This window comes from Brachycentrus maculatus, unplaced genomic scaffold, assembly GCF_059751285.1.
Source record: "Brachycentrus maculatus isolate JH-2025_06_01 unplaced genomic scaffold, ASM5975128v1 h1tg000653l, whole genome shotgun sequence".
NCBI classification, from domain to species: domain Eukaryota; kingdom Metazoa; phylum Arthropoda; class Insecta; order Trichoptera; family Brachycentridae; genus Brachycentrus; species Brachycentrus maculatus.
This window is the reverse complement of record NW_028281389.1, coordinates 1,407,567-1,426,370: the sequence shown is the minus strand read 5'-3', so window position 1 is coordinate 1,426,370 and position 18,804 is coordinate 1,407,567. Positions and strand designations below refer to the sequence as shown.

Below are 18,804 nucleotides of genomic sequence, written 5' to 3'. Positions count from 1 at the left end.
ATAGGAAGACCGAGGAAAACTTGGCGTGATCAAGTATTTCAAATGCGCTGCTTCCCCGCAGAGGTAGACAGAGATAATAGAACGCCACACCAATCTGTCTTTCCTAACAATCTTCGCCTCTTCCACATTCACTTATCTCCTCATATATAAACACGTCGATTATTTCGACTTTCGACTTGATTACTTTCAAGTACTTGATCATCCAAGTTTTCTTTGGTCTTCCTCTGCTTCTAATACCAACCACATTCACTTCGTAAATTTGATTACTATCCTTTTTTCACTCATTGGATTCACATGCCCAAACCATCTCAACACACCTTTCTTAATTTTATCGATAGTGCTTATCTCAGCCTTGCAATCTTTCCTTATATCACAATTGGAATATCTACCATCGTGGTTTTGGCGCCTTTCGACTGCATTCAGTCTACTTTCATCCTTCTTTTGCCAACTCCATGCTTCATTTCCATACATTACATATTGCTCACTCCTTTCAACAACGTCATAAATAAAAAATCTTCAATTTTCAGTTGTGCATGTTATCGGAACGCCCAGAAAATGTACTATATCCCAACAAAAGAGGCATATTTTTAACTTAATATTTACCCGCTACATGGCAGAAAGTGTTGTTTTTGCATTTTGAAGAAAAGGTATTGTTTAATAATTTTTTTATTATATATTTTTCTAAATATTTTTCAAATGGAGAATAAACCTTCAGGTTTTACCTGAAAAGATCTGTTGCACAGTAAAAAGTTCAGAAAGTGGCTTGATATTTATTTTTAATATATTGTATTATATTTTGAAACTTTAAAAACCTTCTCCTGAAAAATCGAGTTTTTTGATTTATGACGTTTTTGAAAGGAGTGAGCGATATGTTATTTTTCGTTTTTTTTTTTATTTCGATCGCCCATGTCTACCTATTCCGAGCGCGTTTGTATCGTTCCGTGCTTTTTCCGGCGCGTTATTTTGTCGCTTTTTTGTGCGACAACAATGCACGTGTGTGTCGCCCCGTGACATATCTGGTTTGAAGTCGGATACGTACATTACAATTTGTCCTCGCGTTTCAAAACCGGCCACATCCGTAAAGGATTAATCGCGAATGACTTTATGCACCAAGTTTATCTTGAAATCCGTAGATGTATCTGCAGCTTATGAAACTAGGCGTAATAATATAATATTCAATTGGTGAAAAACAAGTGTTTTATTTATAATAAAATAATGGTTCTTCTTCCTGGCTCCGTCCCAGCTTATCGTCTTTGTAGACTGTTAGGGTCAGTTCTCCTCGTCCTCAGGTTGTAGGTCGGCTGTCCAAATTTAAAACACAGTAAGGGACATTTTTTTGTAGTAGGTTTTTTTTTTGCATTTTTGGACTAAGTAAAATCTACTTAGTCCAAAAATGCAAAAAAAAACACTGTCTTTGCAACCCCCTGTATTTGATATTTTATATTAATCTAAGCTACAGGAAAGGTTTGATAAGTGAAGAGACGTTGAGGCAATCTACTCCTGTAGCTCGTCGAGCATTGAGTGATGTTTCGGTAGTCTGTGTATGCAAGTATACATCACGGTAACGTAAGGCCGCTTAGCGCCGTCTTGCATTCCTGCGTCGAGCAGGTAGGAAGTGGGATCAGTAGAGCGCTCCGGTGTATTATTAGACCGCCAAGTAGTAGTGGCGTTGTGTCTATGTTTAGACGAGTTAGGCAATCGGCCGCCCAAACCGGCCGGATTATAATGTCAAAATAATAACGCGATCGGATACCGTTTACATTAACGAGCTATCTGCGGGAAGGGTAATTTTACCGTTTCACTCGGCCGGTGGTATTGGGCGGGAAGGGTAATTTTACCTTTTCACTCGGCTCGACGTAAATTGCGTGCAAGTTATTTTTACGCATGAATTTTGCGGCATCTATTGATCTCATATCGATGTATACCTCTTCTTCTTCTTCTTCTAACCGTTATCCGCACTCAATGGTGCATAGGGCACTGCATCGTAGCGACGTAGTGTTATCTTGATCGTTAATTACATTATGGGTTCTAGTTGAACACCAACTTAATTTAACAGAAGGGAAGCAAGATGAAAGCGGATTACTTTTAACACAAATTTATTCAGTTCTAGAAAATGACATATTTAAGAAATATTTAAGAATAATCGCGTGATTCTAATGTGAGAACAGTTGGAGGACGTGTCGATCACTGGACGGGCGGTGACGGAATGTGACGTTCTGGTTCCTGTTCGGGCCGAGCTCGGTTTGGGTGTTCGATTATGCTCGTTCATTCGATTGTTGTGGGTTGCCACAACATGAAGGCAAGGTGATCAGCCCTGCGCTTCTTGTATCAGTCCAGGGTGATATTAAATAAATATGAGAGTGAAAATCGGCCATATTTATTTTGACCCCCCTGGGAATTGAATCGATGTACTCAGATGTAATCGATGATGTATGGTTAAATGTTATCACTTCTTTTCAGAGATGTTTATCTCTGTTATGCAAATCCTTACAGTTATAGCAAATAAAAACCTATCAGCGGAAGCTAAACTGGCAGTGCACAACGGAGTCCTGGTTCCAACTCTAATGTATGGAAGTGAAACATGGAGTTGGCTAAAGCAGGGATGAAAGTAGACTGAATGCAGTCGAATTGCGATCTCTCAGAAGGATGTGCGACAAAACGATGTATGATAGATGTGCGAATAGTGAAATAAGGAAGGAATGCAAAGCTGAGATAAGCATTATCGATAACATTAAGAAAGGTTAGGTTAGGTTAGGTTAGGTTAGGTTAGGTTAGGTTAGGTTAGGTTAAGAAAGGTTAGTTAGTTAAAAGTTAGTTAGTTAGTTTACATCGTTAATTAATGTAAACGGCAGCTAGGCCTTCTTCTTCTTCTTCTTTTTGTTGTAGGCCTTGTGGCCTGTTTTTAAGAGGGATTACCCTCCTGCGATGTCGATTCCCAGCCATCGACCCATCTCTTTGGTGGTCTGCCCGGGAGTCGTCTACCATGGGGTTGGCCGTACAGTGCGATGTGGGTTAGTCTGGATGGTTCCATTCTCCTCACTCGCGCATACCATTGTCTCCTTCGTTGCCTTCCCCACCTAACGACATCTTCGATCTCGCACATTTTCCTGATCCTGGCGTTTCTTATTCTATCTCGAAGACTCTTGCCTGATATGCTTCTTAGGGTCTTCATTAGGCCAAATAGAATTATTCATAACGTTTTGCATGTTTCCAAATTTTGTATTTTTCATGTATTTTTTTTAATAAACACTTGTATAATATAATTTATGTTTGAAGCGATAACTTTGTGATTTTACATTTTATAATAATATATAAATTAAGAAAGAAAGCATGCAAAGCTGAGATAAGAATTATCGACAAAATTAAGAAAGGTGTGTTGAGATGGTTTGGTTACATGGAACGCATGAGAGAAAAGAAAAAAATATATAATACGAACGCTAAAATCAGTTTCAGCAAATAAAAACCTATCAGCGAAAGCTAAACTGGCAGTACACAACGGAGTTCTGGTTCCAACCCTTACGTATGAAAGCGAAGCATGGAGTTGGCAAAAGATGGATGAAAGCAGGCTGAATGCAGTCGAAATGCGATCCCTCGGACGAATGTGTGGCGAAAACGATGTTTGATAGATGTTCGAATGATGAAACAAGGAAAAAATGTAAGGCTGAGATACGCATTATCGATAAAATTAAGAAAGGTGTGTTGAGATGGTTTGGAAATGTGGAACGCATAAGTGAGGAAAGAACGGTTAAACAAATTTATTAGGCGAATGTAGTTGGAAAAAGAAGCAGAGGAAGACCGACGAGGAAAACTTTGCACAATCAGGTATGTCAAATACTTGAAAGCGCCGGGTCACGAGTCGTAATAATCGTCGGGTATGTATGAGGAGATGCATGAATGTAGAAGAGGCGTAGAATGTTTGCATAGACAGAGTGGTGTGGCGTTCGATTCTCTCTGCGTACCCCTGCGGGGAAGCGGCGTGATGGTTAGTTAGTTAGTTAGTTATAACTTTGTTTCAAAATTACTATTTATATTTTATAATAACTTAATTATAATGTCTACCGGTTTCAAAGCTAACCGCTTCTTTATCAAGACTGATTAATACTAAAACACTATCTACTAACAAAATTCTACATATTTTGACGGTTAGACAAAAGCTTGGGTATATTTCAAGTGGCTTTATTTTTTGCTTGTTGATTAACAGATATAGTGTTATTGGTGATTCGTAGCGCGAAGCTGTTCGCAAACCGAATCATTTTATGTACATTTTTTTCGTTATTTTTATTAGTTATTCGTAACTCGAGGTTGCACTGTAATTTTGATAATATTACGTATTATTTTTAAAATGTGTGTCATTCTTCGCTACTCGTTTTAAGTATGTTTTACGTAGTACATATGTACATGTTTTTACGATAAAAATAACATTATGATAAGAATTATTCCGCGTGCTGATAAAGGTGTATTTTTTTAAATTTGACTTATTTAGTAATCGTAGTAATATTTAAAATAATTACGTTATCTTTAAAACGCTTCATTTATCAGTAAGTTGTAATGACTTCATTCATTGATTCATAATGTTTTTTATTATTTTTTATTTACTATATTTCAAAATTTTTAATATGAATTTGTGGTCAGTATTTTTGTTCACAAATTCTGGATTTTGCCACACTAAAGAGTTATTTATGTCGAGATTTCTTATTGATATCTAAACATTATTTCAACATATCGCTCACTCCTTTCAACAACGTCATATATCAAAAAACTTCATTTTTCAGGAGATCGTTTTTAAAGTTTAAAAATGTAATAAAATGTATTAAAAATAAAAATCAAGCCACTTATTGCAATTTTTACTGTGCAACAGATCTTTTTAGGTAAAACCAGAATGTATTTTCTCCATTTGAAAAATATTTAGTATATTTAAAAAAATAATTAAACAATACCTTTTCTTTAAAATGCAAAAACAATACTTTCTGCCCTGTAGCGGGTAATTGTAAGTTAAAAATATGCCGATCTTGCTGGGATAAAGTACATTTTATGGACATTCCGAAAACATGCACAACTGAAAATTAACGATTTTTTATATATGACATTGTTGAAAGGAGTGAGCGATATGTTGGGATGTCCACGAAAAATAACACGAAAGTCGAGGAAAATTATGTTCCGATTTTACCATGAATTTACCTTTAATAGCTTTCAATAACTATCACTGCCAATCTTAAGGCCCTCGGGCATTCAAATCACAACGCGCTCGGCCGCGCTGAGGGCGAGACGTGTTTTCACGCTTATTTTTTTTTAATATAGCGTGGAATTTTCTAAAAATATATTGATTGTTTTAATTTTTTCCTTTCAATAATAATTGAACCACAGAATTATGTCGAAAAAAACTTTTTTCAGTAAAAAAAAAACGGTGTTAAATAATAATAATAATAAAATTGGATAACTTATATAGCGCCATTTTCGTAAAAAAATACCTCAAGGGCGCTTCACGGTGAATGAATTGGGGAAAATATTATGGTGGAAATGATTTAGAAAACAAATGTGTTTTTAGTCTTTTTCTAAAGATCATCTCACTCTCACTATTTCTAACCATTGGTGGAAGAGCATTCCACGCCGTCGGTCCTGCAACAGCAAAGGCACGCTCGCCAAATTTAGTGCGTTGCTTGCGAGCTGGTAAGATAACTTTGCCCATTGCAGATGTTGTAGCCGATCGAAGCGTGAGACGTCTATCAACCAATTCATCTGGAATACACAGCTCCTTAAGATACTCTGGAGCCATATTGTGTATTGATTTATACATGAGTAGGCAGAGTTTATACTCAACCCTTTCTGGAAAGCGTAACCAGTGGAGTTTGTGAAGTAGTGGGGTGATGTGACTGAATTTAGAAATTCCAAAAATTAGTCTCGCTGCTGCGTTTAACACTGATTGCAGTCGAGTCATTTTATTGTTTGGTAGACCCGTGTATATACCGTTACAATAATCTACTCTCGATATTACAAACGCATTTATTAATTGACGGGCAGCATCAACTGGCAGATTCTTGCGAATGCTTTTAATTTGCCTTAGCTGATAAAAACATGTACTTGTTGTTTTGCTAATTTGAGTCTCAAGGGAGAGATCAGAATCTAAGAACACGCCGAGCAGTTTGACGGCCGGTGTAGTGGTACTCTTTGGATTGAGTGGTGTCGTGTTATCAATCAAATTCTGTCGTTTAGGTGTGGCTATCCAGAGATGTTCCGTTTTGGACGGGTTTAACGTCAGTCTGTTTTCAGCCATCCATTCTCCTATTCTCTCAATGCACTTATTAATAGAGTCAACAAGTTTATATTTTTCCTCCGGCCTACAATAAAAATAAATTTGAGTGTCATCCGCATAGCAGTGAGACCACAATCCGTGTGACTTTATAATATTTTATATATTATAATATATATATATAATATGTCTTTCGTATATAGAAGGTATAGAAGAGGACCTAGGACTGATCCCTGAGGTACACCAGTAGAGACGGAATGATAAGGGGATTTAACTTTTTGAAAAATGACTGAATATTCACGTTCTCGAAGGTATGAGCAAAACCATGCAAGTGCTTTATCACAGATGCCGTATGTCTTCCTCAAGCGTTCCAGCAGAATATTGTGATCAACCGTGTCGAAAGCAGCACTCATATCCAAAAAGGAAACCAAAACAAGGTCACCAGCATCCACAGCAGTTATTATATCAGACAGTACTCTCACTACGCCTGTCTCTGTAGAGTGGTATCGCCTGTATGCCGATTGCCTCTCTGAAAACAACTTGCTATTTTCAACATACGTTGTCAGTCTATGGGCAACAATTTTCTCTATTATTTTTGATATGACAGGAAGGTTGGAAATTGTAGGTGTTCTAAGGAAAAAAATCAATTTCATCAAATGTAACATGGTTTTAAAGAAAATTTAAGTGCGAATTATATTAATTTTGCTTTGTATATTTAAAAAAAGGGATTGAAACAGTTTGTAGTTCTAATTGGAAATATATATATATATATATATATATATATATATATATATATATATATATATATATATATATATATATATATATATATATATATATATATATATATATATATATATATATATATATATATATATATATATATATATATATATATATATATATATATATATATATATATATATATATATATATATATATATATATATATATATATATATATATATATATATATATATATATATATATATATATATATATATATATATATATATATATATATAAATATACACATATGAATAAGTATTTGGCATATTTTCCTTGCTTTTTTACCATTCACAGACTATTCCCGGCGAAACTTCGAGATGCTGGACTGCTCAGGAGATGGCGCGTGACAGCGTGACATGATGTTAACCATATGCTCCACCTAGGGAGTGAACGTGAAGAGAGAAAGAAGTACAAGTGTAATAAAGATTTTTTTCTGTTTGTTTCAGGTGAGTTGAAGTGCATGTCGCTACCGCATGGTACCAAGCCACCTCTAAGCGAGGGTCTATGGGACCCCCTGACTCCAGATCTAGGGAGACAGATATCGCACAACACTCATGGCAGTGACACCGGTAAGATTTGCACACTGTGACGTAACGAAATTTTACATGTGAATTTTTTTGTGTTGAATGCAAAATGTTAACATTGATCTTAGTAATATGTTTGTTCAAATTAGAATTTTCTGAATATCCTGTGTTCTGATTTTATTGATACATATTTCATCATAGGTGAAGAATTGTATCGAGATACGATTGTGGATGTATCTTTGTGAATAAAAATACAGTAATGTATATATGTTCGTTTGTTCAAAATCTTATATCTCCTAAAGTGATAATAAATTAAACAAACGTTTATTTTCATTTGCTCTGTGTGTTTAGCTTCTAAAAGTAGCGTCTTGCTGATCATTCCTTAAAATTACGCGCGTTTTGAACAGTTTAAAACATATTTTTCGGGTAAAGGCAGCGCCATCTATTGAACGTAACAGAATTACACGTAATGATACTATTATTTATTATGGCATACTGCGTGCTTCTTGACGGTTGATAATTTTTGTATTCCCACTTGTATTATAGAATTTAACAAATTTAAAATCTGTGCTTTCTCTTTTCTTTTTTTCCGTTTGATCACACTGAGTCACAGCAACGCGTGGTACATGTAGTTATAATGTGACAGATACAATAGGTTGTACTTCCTAGATTTTGTAAACAAAGATTTAGCCACACCTTAAATAACATAATATCGGCTGTCCAAACTCAAAACACAGTAAGGGACATTTTTTTGTAGTACGTTTTTTTTTGCATTTTTGGACTAAGTAGATTCTACTCAGTCCAAAAATGCAAAAAAAACGTACTTCAAAAAATGTCCCTTACTGTGTTTTAAGTTTGGACAGCCGATATGTATTGTAATGATATTTTAAAAAAATGGTTTTCTCCTTATTGTATTTCACTGAAAAGGTGAGACATTGTCCATCTATTGTCGGATATATTAACCATGCGTAGCCAAGTCGCAAACCATTTCTTGCAATGTTTACGCTATCGAACGCTAGATGTCAGGGCACCTCTATTGAAATTTAAAAAAAAAGATTTATGAATCATAAATCAATTACGGTTATAACGTTGGTGTTAAATGGCTATTGTTTTTTTTTTCGAGGATACAATACATCGCTATCATCACAATCACTCCCAGAATATAAAATTTTATGTTTCAAATATTTTTTTGTTGATTTTAAGGGTGTTGTTTTGAATTTAAATTAATTTCGTTATTTATAGCTTAGATTGTGATAGCTTCAAAGTAATGTTTGCTTTCAATTTTTTACACTTAAAAAATGTCTAAACGCGTCTTGAATTTTAATTATACCGTGTTTTTGATGCAGACGTTTTGAACGTAACTGTCACCAAAAATGGTGAGGAATATAAAATATAAAATTAGAAATTTCTATTGGACAGTCTGAAGATGCTTATGAGTGAAGTACTTATCGATCGGAAGATAATCCATACAAACGGAAGTCTCTTAAAATAACCGTCTATGACAGGTCATAAGCCTTGTAAATACCCAGACTTCATCTGTATTGGCTGTCGATAAAAATAACCCCTAAGTGGACAAATCCAGACTGTGAACTCCTCGAAAGCAGCTTTTTTATACTTTTGAATTGTTGTATTGAGTTTTCGCTACAAGGTCAATTTTTAACAGGACTTTAGAATACGGATGACTGACGGTCACTAACAGCTTGACAATACCTGAAGTCCACAGATTTAGTTTCTTAGTTTAAAATCAAGAGATCGGACGCGATGTCATATTTTATCATCTTTGTGCATTCGGCTGCCAAATTTGTACCGGAAACTCTATCCGCGTACGTGCCTTGAAATTATAACTAACAGAATGCACCTGTTGTTTTTATGCACTCCTTGTACCTTTTTTCAAATTTTAATTTGCATTATTTTTTTTTTTCGTTTCGTAAACACGCCACATATATTTCTTATCGGTTTTAAATAATAAAATAATTTTTATAAAATTATATAACTTAGTTTTAACTATTTTTTTATTAATACAATTTAACCTGCCGGTTTCGACAAGAACCTTGTCATCGTCAGGGTTTATTATATATTATATATATTATATATATATTATATATATATATATATATATATATATATATATATATATATATATATATATATATATATATATATATATATATATATATATATATATATATATATATATATATATATATATATATATATATATATATATATATATATATATATATATATATATATATATATATATATATATATATATATATATATATATATATATATATATATATATATATATATATATATATATATATATATATATATATATATATATATATATATATATATATATATATATATATATATATATATATATATATATATATATATATATATATATATATATATATATATATATATGTATATATAAATTTGCATTTATTTTACCCCCCTTGGGAATCGAACCCGGGACCTCCAGAACGGTAGCCGAGCGTGCTGACCATTACACTACGGAGGCGGACGATTTAAAGATATAGGCTATGAAACTTATAAAGTCGAACCATGAAAGCTGTGTTGCATAAGCCGTAGCTAGATTTCACTTCACTTTGGCTTAAGGTAATTCAAAATGCGATATCGGAGAAAAAAGCTAAGAAATATTAACAATGATTAAAGAAAACACTTGTTTTTTACCACTTGAGTTTTATTATAGACTACATGTTTCAGAAGTTAAACTTCCATCATTCAGGTCTGTATAATAACTGATTATTATACAGACCTGAATGATGGAAGTTTAACTTCTGAAACATGTAGTCTATAATAAAACTGAAGTGGTAAAAAACGAAGTGTTTTCTTTAATCATTGTAACATGTCTTACCACAAAGTTAATGCCGAAACAATAAATAAAATATTAACAATATCTGAGAGAAAAAATTACTAAAAATATTTTCAAAGGCAGGTGGATGTAGTATGTATCAGGTAGCAGGGTAACAGCATAGGCAGCAGGTGTTGCATAAAGTAGAGACATGCTTCATCGGAAGAACCAACACTATAATGCACACATATACCAATACATATAGAAGCTAGCCGCGTGTCGGTTATAGGGATGACCGAATTACCTCGCATCAAATAATGGTTGCTAACAGGTTACACCATCCCCTATATTTGATAGCTAAACAGGTTCTCGAAGATTGTTTGCAAAGACAGACGGGTGCGGCGCTCTATTCTCTCCGCCTACCCCCGCGGGCAGGCGACGTGATAATTAGATAATTATGTTTAATTTTGAGAAAAAAAACGTTACTCTGCCTTAAATATTATTTTTAGTTTCTACGTTTGTAGTTGAAAACCATCGCAACTATTATATGTAGTATTTACTAATTTTTGTCCGCCTCCGTAGTGTAATGGTCAGCACGCTCGGCTACCGTTCTGGAGGTCCCGGGTTCGATTCCCAGAGGGGTTTAATAAATATAAGTGATTTTTTCACTCTATTATTTATTCAATATTACACTGGACTGGTACCTGAAGTGGAGGGCTGATCACCTTTCCTTCATGTGTAATCGATCGAGATAACACTGCGTTTATATGAAGCAGTGCCCTATGCACCATTGGGGTGCGTTAAGGGTTTTATTATTATTTTTTATTTATTTACTAATTTACTTACCATCACGCCGCTTCCCCGCAGGGGTAGGCAGAGAGAATCGAACGCCACACCACTCTGTCTTTGCAAACATTCTTCGCCTCTTCCACGTTCGTGCATCTCCTCATAAATACCCGCCGATTATTTCGACCTGACCTATTTTCGTTAATTATTTATTTTTTAATTATTATAGTTTATTAGTTATTTGTGTTGCAGTCTTGTTAACATCAATCCCATGTCCCAAAATGAATAATGGAAATTACTCATCCGGAATATTATATATGGCTTATGTATGACTTATGTATGTAATATGTTTGAAAATTTTTTTTTTTAATAATAAGTAAATTATAGTATTTTCGTGTTTTTATAAAATAATAATAAATATGGCTAATTTATTTAACGGCAATTTCGTGAAAAATCACTAGAGGGCGCTTTAAAATTTACGTTATACAAGTTGTCCAAAATTATTATCGTAGCTGCAGGAAAAACTAACTAACTAACTAACCATCACGCCGCTTCCCCGCAGGGGTAGGCAGAGAGAATCGAACGCCACACCACTCTGTCTTTGCAAACATTCTTTGCCTCTTCTACATTCGTGCATCTCCTCATACATACCCGACGATTATTACGACTCCGGACCCGGCCGCTTTCAAGTATTTGACATACCTGATTGTGCCAAGTTTTCCTCGGTCGTCCTCCGCTTCTTTTTCCAACTACATTCGCCTCATAAATTTGTTTAACCGTTCTTTCTTCACTCATACGCTCCACATGTCCAAACCATCTCAACACACCTTTCTTAATTTTATCGATAATGCTTATCTCAGCCTTACATTCTTTCCTTATTTCATCATTCGAACATCTATCAAACATCTTTTTGCCACACATTCGTCTGAAAGATCGCATTTCGACTGCATTCAGTCTGCTTTCATCCTTCTTTTGCCAACTCCATGCTTCGCTTCCATACATAAGGGTTGGAACCAGAACTCCATTGTGTACTGCCAGTTTAGCTTCCGCTGATAGATTTTTATTTGCTTAAACTGATTTTAGTGCACCATTCTCTCTGTTCCCAGCATTCTATGGCAGCAGCTGCAGGAATATGGCAGTTAACACGGTACGAGATAACTCGTAGTGGGCGTCCTAGCAAAAAACGCAATCTACGAGTATCTCGTAGTTGACGATTAACGTTTTAAAAGTATATTTGCCACAAAAATATTTTTAAGGGTCTTCATTCTCGGCCGATGAAATTTTAGTTTTTTTTCGAATTATGACGCATTTTCTAAAAATTTGGTGACAATCGATACCAAGTACATACAGCTATCAATAAAACTTAATCTACTTCTCATGTAAATTGAAGATAAAACCTGACTCACTTTTGAAAAATCCTTATCTCTTTAGTAATCTTAGTTTTACTGGAACGTTCTTATTTTATTATGTAAATATAATTCTCCCCTAACAAGTGTTGAATTAATGATATAATAAATACGCCCTCTTGAGCCTACATTACAAAAAAGAAGAAAAAATAAACGAATTAATCACACTGCATCTTGTTTTTCACGGTGTCCTTTTTCTAATATCATTCCAGTGCTCGCATTCCTTGCTACAAAACCTGTACGGTAAAAAACACATAAATAATTCAAGTAATATTTGACCGTATAGTAAGCGGATCTCGCCAACACGTGCTTCATATTTCCGAAAATTTGGATTTTTTTACTAAACGCCTTTTACTTTCCAATTCATTTGTCTTCTTGTGTATGTTCTGGACATTCTGTAGACTTAGTAAGCAGGATGTATCAACCCATACTTTACAATCTTAACGATTCATTATAATGTTTTTTCGTTTTTACTAAGTGCCTTATTACTTGCTATAAAATTGTAATTTTGTATCCACTTCTTAACGTTCCATAGACAGTTCGCTATCTCGTCTCGTCTGGCGATCGAGCATCTTGCGTCTCGTTCGCTCGCATTGTTTTCAGCATGACCGCATCCCGTTCTATTCTTCCACCTATCGCCGTTTCTCTCTTGTGCACCGGCGTGAAGTTGGCCAGTTATGCCGTCGCAATGAGCGTGTTCGTTCGCTGTTCGTATTCGTTCGCTAGTAAATTTTCGAACTCGGTGTAGAGTGCGCGCGCTGTTTGCGAGGGAAAACTTTTTTGTTAAAAGTTTTTTGACAGAAACCTTTTTAGAAAGGATTTTGAATGTTTGCAAAGTCGTGCAGGCTTTTAAAACGGTGTACTTGTGCTAGTTTTGTGCATATAACGTGAGTTCCAAATGAATTTGTGCCAATTTAAAAGGATTATGTGATGTTTTTTTTAATGTGAAGGGGGTTTGAAAACGAAGCCTCGCGTCTTTTGTTTTTTTCCTGCTAAGGGCACCTGTTGTCTCTGAAGTGTTGTTTTTTTTGTGTTTTTTCGAGAAATCTGTGCTCTTTTGTTTCATTTTACGTTTTATAAATAATAATAATAATAAATAAGAAGTGGTAGACGGCAAAAAAGGATGATTTCGATAATATCTACGGTCCAATAAACCTGCTCGATCATTTTAGGTTTTTAGTTACTTTGTTTGATATTTACTTCACCGCTACTTTTTTATTATATATTTTTTAAATATGGTGCCGAGGCGACGGAGTTAGATTATTTAAATAATTATTCCTATAATAGCTGTCAGATTAGCCCAATATACATATTTTCTTATGAAGAATCCAATAGGACAAATCATGGGAAAACCAAATATTTCGCTTAAAGAAATAAAACGTAAAACTGTTGGGGAAACAATAATATTTTATTTATTTGTTTTGATTATTTTACTAAACATGTGTCCATTGGTGGGTTTATTTCTAAGAAGCAACATCTTCCAACTAACCAAGAAAAGACTTAATACAACCGTTTGAAATCGAAGGGCAGGTAGTGCACATACGTTGGACATGTACGTATAAACTAAAAAAAAACAAATAATTACAACGTCATAATATATATATGAAATTGTACGTTGATAAACACAAGGAAGGCAATTGATCAGGTTAGGAGTTGAAGGGGAGAGGTAGAGGAAACTAAGTAAAGATAATTAAATGGACAGTTAGGGTTCCTAAGGTAGATAGTAATGTTTCAATGTATAAATTATCCAAAATTGTAATTATTTTTATTTTTATTCAGAAAGTAATGTAATGCTGAACAAGGGATAGTTGAAACGATTAGGAAGAGTTTTTTAAGGTGGAATGGACATGTGGAGCGAATGGATAACGAGAGAATGACTAAGAAAATATATGCGGCGAATGATAGCGGGAGAACAGAACGACGACGGTCGAAAAATACTTGGCACGATCAGATCAATCAAAAGTCTGCGTATTCGGAGGGCATGTATGACTAAATGTATGGATGTGAAGGAGGCGAGGAGTGTATGTCAGGACAGAAGAGTGTGGCGTTCCATCCTTTCTGCCTACTGATGTGATGGTAGTAGTAGTAGAAGTTTTGTGTTATTTATTTATTGATTTGGCGTTTAATTTGTAGAACTCCATTTTAATTTATGTATTAATTTTTAAATCAAAAACAGATTTTTTAAGTCTACTAAGTTGTATTTTATTAAAAAAAAACACATAAAAATTAATATTGTAATAATTGTTTTGCCTAGTTATGACATTCGTTTGAAAATGCCATAACTAGGCGAAACAAATGTCAGAATATTCATTTTTTTGTTTGTTTTGTTAATAAAATACATCTTAGCAGACTCAAAAAATCTGTGTTTCATTTAAAAATTAATACATAAATTATAATTTATATTTGAAGCACTAACTTTGTGATTTTCCATTTTATAATTAAAATGTAACATTATTTTAAAATCACTATAAATATTTTATTATAACTTAATTATAATGTCTACCGGTTTCGAAGCTAACCGCTTCTTTATCAAGACTGATTAACAACATTTTGAGTGTGTCCAAATACTTGTTCACAAAATCTAGATTATCTCCAATTACAGGAGTTATTTTCATATTATTTTTTGACATCTCATCAAAGATGAAGAAGAATATGGAAGTCTGGGCATTTACGGGGCTGACGACCGTCATAGGCTGGTTTAAGTGATCACTTTACACACGTGTAACATTCACCAATTCTACCCATTATTGACACCACACTACTCAAATTCTTAAATTATTATATATATAGAACTTCCAAGAATTTGAGTAGTGTAGTTGTCAATAATGTGTAGAATTGGTGAATGTTACACGTATGTAAAGTGATCACTTAAACCAGCCTATGACGGTCGTCAGCCCCTTAAATGCCCAGACTTCCATATTCTTCTTCATCTTTGATGAGATGTCAAAAAATAATAAGACTGATTAATACTAAAACACTATCTACTTAACAATATTCAAAATATTTTGACGGTTAGGGAACGAAGCCTAATATAATAATATAAATTATAGTTAGTTAGTTACTTAAATTATGTTATGTTGATATGAATGTGTTTGTTTATTTATTTCCCTACAAGCCATGCCCGATCGATTCGCCGTATCAGATTGATTGGTCTCGACGAACGGGCGCAGTTACAGAACGCTACTCGGTGTTTGAAATAGTGTATCCGTACTCGAACACAAGTGGCGGATAGTCATCACCGAGTGTGTGTGTAAACGGCAGCATCCTCAAAGATCATCTTGAACAGCCGATCTATTAGTCCGTGGAATGTGCAATGGACCAATCAGACGGGAGGAATATCTAATTTGACATACTCAACCTATAAAGGATTGTATTGGACTCTTTTTGTGTTTATAACAGCCGATATAATTAATATTTTCACTCATCGTTTTCTTTTAAGAAATTCACCTTTGAAAAACGTTATTTTCGTAAGTTGGCAATGAATGACGTCACAGAAATGATGGAGTTATTTTAATGTTGGTGTCATTACTAAATTATTGGCGGATCTATTCGTTGATGTCTATGGAAAAAAATAGTAAAAAAATACGCAATAAAATTGCGCGCAGAACAGTAAAACGGACACCGCTATACGTCATCAAATTTTACGTCATCGGGTGTGTTATGGGACGTATCCCTTTATGTATCTGCTTTATAGAGCTGTAATAGTAGTAGTGTGGATTCGTTTCTGCGACGTCATTCGTTACCAACTTACGAAAACAACGTTATTACGAAGGCGAATTTTGCAAAAGAAAATGATGAATGAAAATATTGATTATATTGGCTGCTATAAACACAAAACGAGTCTTACACAATCCTTCATAGTTTGAGTATGTTGAATTTCCGAGTGATAATACCCTATTTCTAAGCTTCGTTCGGCTAATTCACCGGAATACACAATATGGATCGAGTGCCGAGCGGTCGCGGTGCCCGGGCGACGTTTCGAAACGCTAAATGGTCGCTGCATCGTGTCCGGCCCCCGCTGAGATAACGCAGACCGTACGACCGAGTACCTAATCTTAACCGGTTCAAAAGCGAAATGGTACTTACTCTCCTCGCGGCATGGGAACGCAGAATCAACCCGGTGTGAGTATTGTGTCGAACGGCGCGAAATACTTTTAGATGATAATGAGATACTCCTCCAGTCCCCGGGATTGAAACTAGAGAAGAAGCCAAGAAAATGGCAACCTTTGGCACTATATCTTCCATCCAGTGGATGCACAGAGAATTAATTAAGGCAGGTAGTAAGGTTAGCTAGGTACTACTTACTAGGGTAGGCAGTACAGGTAGGTAGTAAGATAAGCTGGTACTAAGGTAATTGAAAGCTGTCCCACCGCATGCCCAGATCTGATACAGAAGCATCTAGGCTTCCTGACAGATCTGCTCTTGCTAAGCAATTTTTTTTTTAAACTAAGTTGCGAAATTTATTGAAAATGTGAAACAATATAAAATTGTATCCCGATTTTACTGTGAATTTACAACTGCCAATCTAAATAAATACAAGTTTGTGAATCCGTCACCAAATTTTCTAGAAGTACCCCGGTGCAGGCAGTGAAAGGGTACTAAGGTAAGGTAGGGTAGGTACTGGTTGCGTTTTTATATGTCAAGTCAAGGATAGGCACTGCTTTTCTGCGTGTATGGAAGGCACGCCCCTGGTCCCATCACATCGTGTGATGGGAGATAGAGTGCCAAAATTTGCGATTTTATTGGCTTTTTTTCTCCTGTTTCAATTCTGAGAATTAGTTGGCAGGAAAGCCCTGCATTGCCCGGTCTTTAGCGATCCTCTTCTGCCCCGTTCAGGAGGTATAACAAGATACTGTGTTTTGAGTTTGGACAGCCGTGTAGTGCTGCCGTATTATCGCGCCTTCTTCTCGGTCTTCTGCTGCAGCATGGCCAAGATGTTAATCAGGACGCCTCCCTGAGCGATGGTCACGCCGGAGTTCAGATATCGCGATTGTATTTACTATTTACGATATCGATGACGTCGGTCGCTAGAGAGTCCCAACTGGCGCAGAGACGGAAGAGGCCGCGTGATTCAGAGCTCTGACCTCCATTCGAGATGAGAAACTCGTTTCCAGACACGCGGGAGAGCAGGAGGCGCAGGCAGGTACAGAGAGTGTAGAGTACGACGCGATACAGGTTACCCAGGAAGCGCTCGTACGCGTGAGGCGAGGCGGATAACTTAACGACCAAGACAGGTGTCTCTCGAACAATACATCTTATTTCAGGCTGATATCTCAAACGTTCGAATTCAAAACGCGACAAGCCACGCTAGGGGTTAGACGTGCTATATTGGAATTTGACTTTTTTTAGAATATACTACTTCTTTTTATAGATCCTCAGGATCTGTTTGTGCCTCCGCTTGTAGCTCTTGGGATGTTGACTCCCAGCTATCTTTCCACCTTTTCGGAGGTCTGCCTGGGGGTCTGCGTCCTTCAGGGTTTCCTTGAAGGGCGATACGTGGAAGTCTGTCTTCTGACATTCCATTTACATGCTCATTCCAGTATCGCCTTCGTTGTCGTCCTCACCTCACGATATCTTCCGTCTTACAGATGCACCGGATATCAGTGTTTCTTACGCGGTCTCGCAACGTGTTTCCGGTTATAGATCGGAAGGTTTTCATCTCAGAGATTAGAATATACGAGGCGTGTATTAAAAAAAAAAAAAAAAACACGTCTAACCTTAGCGGCTGTCACAGACAAACTAAACTATGAATGCATCTGATAATTTTATCATACTTCAGGGGCATGTATACCAATAAAACATTTTTTTTACAATCGGACCCTCTTCATGAACAAACCTCGTATATTCAAAATATGTATACTTATACCTATATCTTTTCTTTCACACATTAATAACCCTAAATAAATTTATCTTTTCAAAACCATAAATTACCTTATTTATTTCAAAGTAATTTTTTTTAAATACAAAAACGGTTATCAAGCAAAAAAAATCAATCACATCAAATGCTACCTGGGTTCAAAGAAAATTAAGTTGCGGGCTAATAAATATATCAATCAGGATGGGTATAGATACAGGTCAAAGAATAAACATACACACAGTATTGTATTTCATATTATATTTTTAAAACAACTTTTTTTTTAAACCCTTATCCGCACCCAATGGTGCATAGGGCACTGCGTCATATAAATGCAGTGTTATCTTGATCATTTACACATGAAGGAAAGGTGA

General features: G+C 35.3%; 1 protein-coding gene across 4 annotated transcripts in view; it reads left to right on the top strand.

Moving 5' to 3' along the window:
- raskol (Ras GTPase-activating protein raskol) overlaps nucleotides 1–18,804 on the top strand; it is a 159,561-nt gene that overhangs the window by 62,840 nt on the left and 77,917 nt on the right. Inside the window, exon 2 of one of the 4 annotated variants that reach the window (XM_088274258.1) lies at nucleotides 7,483–7,605. The exons of 2 other annotated variants lie outside the window; for them this stretch is intronic. In XM_088274258.1, coding sequence (XP_088130384.1) covers nucleotides 7,483–7,605 — 123 coding nt within the window. Of the gene's footprint in view, nucleotides 1–7,482; nucleotides 7,606–13,320; nucleotides 13,464–18,804 lie in introns of those variants that run through there. One more of the 4 variants, XM_088274257.1, reaches the window with a different exon arrangement.